Source organism: Vigna umbellata, chromosome 8 (genome assembly GCF_029865625.1).
Source record: "Vigna umbellata cultivar VRB3 chromosome 8, Vumbellata_1.0, whole genome shotgun sequence".
Classification (NCBI taxonomy): domain Eukaryota; kingdom Viridiplantae; phylum Streptophyta; class Magnoliopsida; order Fabales; family Fabaceae; genus Vigna; species Vigna umbellata.
The window spans coordinates 7,001,669-7,010,944 of record NC_142172.1 but is presented as its reverse complement, the minus strand read 5'-3'; the positions used below and the strand labels follow the sequence as shown (position 1 = coordinate 7,010,944).

The following is a 9,276-nucleotide window of genomic DNA, read 5'->3' as shown; positions in this document are numbered from 1 at the left end:
AAATTAACCAATACCATAATCGCTTAAAACTGCACCTACCGGTCATATTGGTCTTTTAAATTAAGAAAAAATCAAGTACATTTTCAAACATTTTATTTCAATCTAAAATTTTAATTTATTTTTCATTTTGACTCTAATTCAGAGACTTAGGTAGTAATAATAATATACGTTTACGCGTAAAGTGGAAAAAATTAACTTAAGGATTTAAAAAAAATACAGCTTAGTTGAATTTTTCCTAACTTGAATTATTAATATAATAATAAAATACGATTTCGAGCAATATAATTTTGTTTTGTAAATCATATTTTTTTCCAAAAGAGTGACAAAAATTCGAAAAAAAATTAAAAATTATAAGAAATAGGAGAAGAATAAATCTTAGTTCCGCGATAGTGACAACGACAAAGCGCACCGCGTAGCGGAAGTCATAAGAAAAAGAGACATTAATTTCAGAGCTCGCAACCAAACACAGCGCAACCTCGTTTGTTCCGAAGCTTGAAACAGAACCATGTCCACTAGATTTCGGTAACCCTCTTTGTTTTCAGATATGATTCCTTTCTTTTTATCGTTTTCTTTTAACTGATTCGTCATTCATGTCATGTTTTAAGCTTAAAGGTTCGTTTACGTGCAGGGGATCACAAGAACTCGAACATGGTTCTTCTTCCACCACCCAAGCTGCTGGACTTGTTGCTACTTTCAAGGATAAAAGGTCTTCAACAAACATCATATCATTTCTTCTGTTTTTCAAATTTTAGTTTTGGTTATGTAACAGTGCATTTGACCTTATGTTGCAGTCTGATGTTATGAATAATTGATCTTGTTAAATGAGAGTTTAATGAGTATTTATTGTAAACATCAACGAATCATTACATAAACCAGTTTATGGTTAGAATACGATGTTACAGTTCGGTGTCTTTTACATATTAGCAATATTAATGATTCCTTGTTCTCTTTTATGAACTTGGCAGTGTTGATGAGCTGCGGAAGCTTTTATCTAACAAAGACGCATATCAGCAGTTCTTAAATTCACTGGAGGAGGTCAAGATTCAAAATCATGTAAGATATGCAGTTATCATGATGGTGATGATGATAATGATTCTGAGAATTTCTGGTGGTGTGCTCCATTCTAAAGTTCCCTTTTTGGCCACTTTTTTCATATTAATTTCATTGTGTTGCTTGTAATATTCTGCCATGTTCTTTGAAGTAATAGAGTAAGCAATTTTTTTCTGGTATCGAGTTGGATACAATGGAAGAATTGGGGATATGCATATGAACTTATCCGTCAGAATTTACCCTAGTCGAACATATTTCTTGATCTGTCATGCTTTATAGATGAAATTGTTGTTTTTTCTGATTTAAGAAAAATAGAAGAAATTGTTGAGGCATGTCAGTGCTATGGGAAATTATGTTTTAATCTAAATGTGTGTTTATTTCATGATAGTAATCTTTGTGGAGTTCAAAAAAATGTTTTTGTTAAATTTTCGTTTTCCCTTTGCAATGAATGAGGCATATCAAGGTCATGTGTTGGACACATTTCTCTATAAACTCCTTTTAAAAAGAAAAAAAAGAGAAAAATATTGAATTAATTTCTCCTTAAACTAAAATTAGTTTATACAGAAGTTGACTTGTAAAATGCTCTTAGATAGCATTTCTAAATTTTGTGTTTTTAATTAGTTCATAAGCTAGTTTTGTCTTGTGGATAGAAATGTCACTGCTAGGATAAGCTATTTTTGGTAGTGGCAGGTGGTTGATCCTACAGGCTGAGTTTAAACCCCTCTTGTTACAGTAGGGGAGATTGTTAGCCTAATTATGCTAATCTCAATTATTGTTGAGTTTGATGTCCGAAGTCCCAATCCGTAGTGCTTATATTGGGTGCAACACCTCGTTGTTCGATCCATTTTTTCGAATCAAAATGAGGAAATGAAAGTTCCATCCTCAATAGCCTACTTAAGCTTTCATAGAAAGGTTTGTGCTAGCTGTCATTTACTAGTTTTTCAATTTGCATAGTTGCAAAATCGAAGTGTCAGTGTCAGAATTCTGCATTTGTACTACAAGATCCAAACAATTGGCATGCTTTTTAGTTGCACATTTCATAAACTCACTGGGGGCTCCTATCAGGTTTTTGGTAAGACCCAAAATTCAGAGCACTTCTGCAGAAGTTTTTAAATGCTGTGGTTAACTGATGTTTTTAGATGGACATTACTCGATGTTAATGTCCCACCCTCACACCACCACCACCAATGTAAATGCCGAAAACTCTATTGTTGTATTGCTTGTATTTTAACACATTTTTACCCCCAATGACTTGATCAGGTGACAGATGAACTTTGCAAGGAGAATCTGCAGCTTGCTGGTGAGTTATTGAATTCATTTCCTTTTGACGATGCAATCAGATGGCTAGCTGCCAGCTTGATATTTTAGATCATCTCAAACAATTTATTTTAAATTCAGACGAAAATCTACGAAAAGAACCTCGCATTGTGGAACTCAGTAACCAGGTACGATCATAATCCTATGATTTGTTTGATTTTCTACATTCTGAAGTGAGTATGAATTTGACCCCTTCTCATATGGAAACAGTATAGAATAATTTGTACGACTGAGTTAGCTGCTGCTCAAGAGAAACTAAATGAGCTTTACAGGCAGAAAGAGGAAATAACGAAGTTGAATTCCCCACTGTACCTTCTCCAAAGGATTCAAGGTATGAATTGACATGGTGTTTTCTCTCATATAAACCTAATTGCTGTAATCACGAAAATTTATCTTTATTACCTGCTTGGTTTCGTAATATCTTCTAATGATTTTGCAGAGGCTATGAATAAGACAGATGAGGAATCCGAAAATCTGCACCGTCAATTCCTTGACAGAGAAATTGACCTTGGAGCCTTTTTTCAGAAATACAAAAAGCTACGCACCGCTTACCACAGGAAAAGTCTAATAAATCTTGCAGTTAAAACATCAAATATATGAGCATCGCATAAGAATATCCAGAATTAGGAATGTAACTTGTTTGTAGAGCCTGTAATTGATTTTCAGTTCATTCTTGCCAATATAGTAGTCCTCTGTCAATATTTAAGTAGTTTCAGACCATCTTAAAAATAGTACACAATATCCTCTTATTTGGCTCCCGCGTTATTTTCATCAATAAGATTTTCCAGAGGCTGTGATGTGTTGTAATTATCATCGTTATTATAGGATCCAACTTGTGTTTTAAGTGTTTGGACATGTGAAAATAATGCGTTGTGCTTTTTCATAGAGAAAGGTTAAATTTCATCTCACTGAAAAAAAATGATCTAGATAATATCATAAATATTGCATTTTTATTTTGTACTGAAAATTAAAGTCCGCATCATCAGCAGCCATCTGATGAGGGTTCTTATAATGTTAATCTCCCTCTAAAAAACGAACAAGGATTTGGGTAAGTGAATCTTTATGATCATGGCCGAGAGATAAAAGGCAAAAGCACAGTATTGCACTGCCATTGGAAAAGCTTTATTCCAGTAATCAAGAAGGTACAACTATGGTTATCAAACTCTCGAGTTAACTCGTAAACTCAGTTTACATTCCTAGACATGACTTCCGAGTTAACTCGGAAGTAAACTCGTTTTCTGCGTAAACTAGATAGAATCGACTGTAAGATCGGTAAGATCGTGTAAAATCGCGAGTTTGAAACGATTCTGCGAGCTTGAAAGTTATATATTTAATGAAATGCATCAAAATTAATGACAATAATTCATGTATTTATGTTTTACAATATTTATTTTTATGAACAATATAACTATAAATTTTATTTATTTAAAGTTATATAATTTTGTAGACTTATTTGAATTAAGATATTATTTATATAATTTTTTTTCATCTGAAGTAAACTCTCACTCTTACGAGTTTACGAGTCGAGTTTACGAGTTGAGTTTACTCAACTCTCACGAGTTTACGTAAACTCTCGAATTTGATAACCTTAGGTACAACAAATATCCAGTATATTGAAGCGGGAACAACAAGAGTTATTGACTCGTACATTTCACTATTTTTTTTTCTTGTTTCCTTAGGTTGTACATGGAAAGGTACACAGATAGGGGGTTATGAACCGTATAAATATAGCTATAAGCCTGAAAAAGGAATCATAATAACTAGCCTAACAGTATCAAGGGCTGGCCGGACTAAAACCATTGCTACGAAATTGATGTAATCAACAATAGTCGAACAGAATAATATCGACCAGTTGATCATTACCTGGCATGACCGCCCTCAGGAAAATAAATAGGATCTTTATCTTCTACTATGTGAACCAACTGGCTCAAATTTAAGTAACCACACCAAGTCTCATTTTTCTTCCAAGTAACCTAGCTCTTTCTCCCACTTAAGGCCAAACATTTGCCTACCAAAAGGCACAATGAGGTTATACCGGAAAACCTGCCAAGAAAATGTAGAACCATTGCATGAGCATTCAATTATGACTGGAATTAAAAATATAAAAGGACCAAGAATTTAATTCTCCATTCCATTTCCCATGAAACATTATGGCAGATGACCTCACCTTATCATTGATTTCTCGTAACTGCAGTTTCAAATTCTCTGAACTCTCGACCCACTCAGAGTGCTCTCCTCCACATTTAGTAGCCCAAGCTTTCTTCAAGGACAACCTCCATTCAGATATTTTAGATCTTATTTCTTTGTTAAGCTCGACCCACTCTGGTGCACAACCATTTTTTGACAAGATTCGGTACAGGGTGTCTTCAGCTGGATCTGCATGAGGATTTGTGTCAAGCTTAAGGGGCTTGCCTTTGCCTGGCAAGTTCTCAAACTGGCCCTCTTCCATGGAATGCCATATCCTTTGCTCAACAACGTTAATAATATCAGTTTCTGACCTGCCCAACACCCAGTTTGTGTTAAATACCAGATGAGGAGTAAACCAATATAATGTCGCCAAAAGTATTTGACTCAAAATCAATATTGGTATCACTATCAATCGTACCACTAGTGCACCAGGGCTCCCTCGTCCTGAGGACAACTTAACTGGCCATTTGGAGATGTTAAAACCAATGACACAAATACTATACAAGGAATGCTGATAACAAACTTAATAACACTTTCTAATACTTTCTCTTTCATTGGCTGAAAATCACAAGTATTCCACTCATTTTGAAAATGAGAATCCCATATTCAGAGAGAATTGTACAAGTTTGACTCATTAGGACAATTAGATATATTATGTTTATTTTATCTTTATATTTTATCTTTAGTTAGTTATTATTTCTTATTTATAATTTAGGCTTAGTCCAAATTTCTTTTATTATAAATAGAAAATTTTATATATATTTAACAGAAATTAATCTTATACATCGTTTCACTATATTCAACAAGACAAAGTAGGCCAAAGATGTTTTTTACAACATCTGCAATACAAATTATTCAGCACTCTTAAACTAAAGAACCAATTCTTATGCAGTTTCCCCATTATAACAATTGAGATGATCGTTTTTATATTAGAACTAAACAACAGTTATTTATATCATCATCGATTCTTAATTGCTCTTAAGAATAGCGAGACAATTGTAGAACCGGTTTCCAGTTCTTAAATGCTGTACCATCAGACAAAAAAACTTGTTGAAATTCTTAAATTTCACAAGGCATAGTAGAGCCTACTGAAAGTGAGTTACGTAACTCCACCATTGTTAGACGATTAAAACTGCTCTTCCAACGTATATTAGTAGCATTTCAAATCTACCAAAGGGCAGAGTTTTACGGTAGAGTTCATCTGCTTGTCATTCCATTTGCTACATCCAAGACAAGAATGAAATTCCACTTCTTTATGTTTTTATTTCAAATGTATAATTTCAGATTAAACTCGTGTATTCACCTCGCAAGAGAAGATTAATGAATTACACTCAAACAGCTAAACAATTTACTGTAGTGCAGAAATTTTATCCTAATTTTAACCATTCAAAGAGCCGAATCTATCAATTTCATATTCACTGACATTTTAAACCTAAGGCAATGAAAGTGCCGAGATAAAGAGATATATCCAATAAAGATCAAGCCAACTTTGTTATCGTGCTTGTGCAACCTAAAAAGATTCAGAACAGAAAATTTTAATCTCACGAATACACGCACGCGAGCGCGCGCAATCGTAAAGAATTTCGAAAAGTATATTGAAATCAAATTACAGGAATAGCGGCCTTTTCAAACATGTGGAAGTGCGTTATTATTACCTGACATTGTTGCGCTGGCCGCGTAGCTCCGGCGGTAGTTTACGATCATGAACGGCGTCGATAACGGCCGTAAGACGATCCATGAACTTCTTCCCCGTTTTAGACTTACCGGAAGACGATGACGACGACGAAGAGGAAGAGGAAGAAGAGGAGGAGGAGAATCCAGTGGTGGAAACGAAGAGAGCGCGCGAATTGATAGTTGTAAATCCCCTGAGGCGAAGACACGTTGCCATGCTTAGTCTCTCAAACACCGCCCTCGATTTCTGCCTCTCACCTTTCTCCTTCTGCAATAACTTCCTGTCACTGCTGTTCACAAATCTAAAATTATAATTTAAATTTTTTTATTTAATTGTAAATAAGTTGTATCACCCATAAATGTTGTGACTGAGTTTCACATTCTTTTAGCATTAATCAGTATTTTGATAGCAATATTCATTGCATTAGTTCAATGTAATTTTTAAAATTTTCAATCTTTAATTTAGTAGCTGTTTTATGTAAAAGATTAAATGTGGTTACTTAAGTTAAATTACTGTTAATATTATTCGAGAGCTGATTACGTGTCATTTTTTTAGTTTATTTTATTTTTCTTTCTTTACCTTTCATTGTTACCTATTTTTTCCTCCGCACATCCCACTCAACATATTAATAAAACCTTTTTTTTTCTTCCATTGCTTCAGACGCAGCAGTCATTGCCGATTTTATTAAGTGTAGTCTTGCCACCCATTTTCTCTTTCAATGGTGCAATTAGTTTCTTTCTTATTACTCTATGGTTCTGATTTTGGTATTTGTGATTCATTTATGTTATAGATGGATAAGAAAAATAAAACGACAAAATCTTCTATTTAATTTTATCTCCTGATTTACTAAAAACTATCAAAATCTTATCTTTAGATTATGCATAAACTAATTATACTCACAACAACATAGGTTATATTAAGTTTAGTGTTTGCTAAGTAAATGAGTTTTCCAACAAGTCTTTAACATTAACTTTTATTTATACTAAAAATATCTTCATCATTCTCAATTATATGAGTTTGTTTTATAAGAACTTTGTTGATTTTTCAATCAATCTTGCATATTTCTTTGAAAAAGTAAAAAAATACAATCTTTGAGAGATAAAAATGTCTTTATGTGAGTAAACAACTTCTATCCCAAATAAGTATTTTAATTTTTCTAGATCTTTCATGAATAGAAAGATTTTCTTTCAAGATTTGCTTCTCATGTTTGTTATCTCCTACAACAATCATATGATCAACATAAACTAAGAATAGAGTAAGTTTTCTTTATGGGGAATGTGTTATGAATAGAGTATGATCACCTTGACATTATTGATGTCCAATAGAGATAATAATTTGAGTGAGTCTACCAAACCAAGCATAGGGTGATTGCCTAAGTTCGTACAAGGCTTTCTTCAATCTACATACTTTATTCCCTTCTTCAATATGCTTGAAACCTACAGGAAATTTTATGTAGACTTCTTCCTTTAATTGTCAAAACATTTTTCATGCCAAAACTTTGTAATTCCTAACCAAAATAAGTTGTCAATAAGAGAATGATTCTAACAATATTCATTTTTTCCACTACAACAAATGCATCCTCGTAACCAATACCATAAGTTTGAGTAAATCCTTTAGCAACTAGCATTACTTTATAATGTTTTAATGTACCATCAAATTTATATAAACTTATCTGCATCTTTCTACCTTTTTATCTAGTTACTTGTTAACAATTTTTCATGTTTGGTTTTGTTTTAAGACATTGATATCTTCATTCATGACTTGAACCCAATTCTCATCCTTTAATGCTTCTTGAATTGAAGTAGGGACTTTAATTGCATCAATGGTAATAGGAAACTCAAGTAGTACATACATAGGTTTTTAGCACTTACAAAATAAGAAATAGGGTACTTGGTACAAGATCGAGTTCCTTTTCTTAAAGTAATGGGTAAGTCATCAAGGTTAGGTTCACAATTAATATTCTAGGAATTTCTAAAGATTATTCAAGGTTGGGAGAAGAAGGACTACTTAACCTTGAGTAAGATGATTGGTGTTGTTCTTAGATTAGGTTATGTTGCTTTTGTATCCTATGATATTGTATATATAAGAAATTCTCTAGACGACTAATTTTTAGAGTTTTCCTTAACCAAGAATAAAGATGCCCTTGTTAGGAGAAACTTCATAAACATGACTAATTTATGGAGTTGACCCTAACTCGAAAACATAGATTCCCTATTAGGAGCAGCTTCAAAGATATCCAAACAAGAGGTGTCAAGAGAAGTATTAGGAATACTAAGAGTAGTATTAGGAATACTAAGAGTAGTATGAGACAATTCTTGTATGAAAGGGAGAAAAAATGACTCAAGAGATTCAAAAGACTTAACTTCCAAAAAAATAAAAAATTTGCTTGGACCTAAGGACATTCGTAAAAAAAGATTTAGTTTAAGTGACATTTATGGAGGTAGAAAACTTTCGACTCAGAGGATGGTAACAATGATACCCCTTTAATTAGATGCATAACCAACAAATATGAATTTAACAACTTTAGGATCTAACTTTCTATGAAACCAACTATGGATATGGACAGAAAAGACATATCCGAACACTTGACTATGAAGACAAGAGAGAAAAGGAACAAATTGGAAATAAGGAAAATACAAACTCAATGAGACTTAGACCATTTAGGGCTCAAGAGGGTAATCAATTAATAAGATAGGTAGCAGTGAGGATAACTTCTCCCTAATAAGATTTAGGGACATTCATTTGGAAAAGAAATGTTCGTCTGACTTTAAAAAGATGTCTACATTTTCTTTCACCAATATCATTTTGTTGTGGTGTATCCACACAAAATGGCATTGCTAAAGGGAATTTAGACATGTCATGATTTACATATTTTCTCCCATTATCATAACATAAATGTTTAATTGACTTTTCAAATTGTATTTTTATCACGTTGAAGAATTTGACAAATAAAGTAAAAATTTAGATTTTTCTTTCATAAGAAAAATCCATGTACATGGGTACAATCATTAATAAATGTGACACACATCACATGTAAATGACTAGGAGGA

At 33.0% G+C, this 9,276-nt stretch overlaps 2 protein-coding genes across 2 annotated transcripts; one reads left to right on the top strand and one right to left on the bottom strand.

The window, feature by feature from the left end:
• The first annotated feature begins 385 nt into the window (after positions 1–385).
• Positions 386–3,186, top strand: LOC124842228 (vacuolar protein-sorting-associated protein 37 homolog 1-like). The gene is made up of 7 exons (XM_047318672.2): positions 386–522; positions 629–706; positions 966–1,053; positions 2,311–2,350; positions 2,449–2,495; positions 2,578–2,698; positions 2,807–3,186. The coding sequence occupies exons 1-7, from the start codon at positions 506–508 to the stop codon at positions 2,965–2,967; spliced, it is 552 nt and encodes a 183-aa protein (XP_047174628.2). The 5' UTR covers positions 386–505; the 3' UTR covers positions 2,968–3,186.
• Positions 3,187–3,960: 774 nt separating this feature from the next.
• LOC124842231 (Tetratricopeptide repeat (TPR)-like superfamily protein) lies at positions 3,961–6,527 on the bottom strand. The gene is made up of 3 exons (XM_047318675.2): positions 6,210–6,527; positions 4,535–4,865; positions 3,961–4,410 (listed from the first exon to the last, which is right to left on the bottom strand). The coding sequence occupies exons 1-3, from the start codon at positions 6,440–6,442 to the stop codon at positions 4,321–4,323; spliced, it is 654 nt and encodes a 217-aa protein (XP_047174631.2). The 5' UTR covers positions 6,443–6,527; the 3' UTR covers positions 3,961–4,320.
• Positions 6,528–9,276: the final 2,749 nt, after the last annotated feature.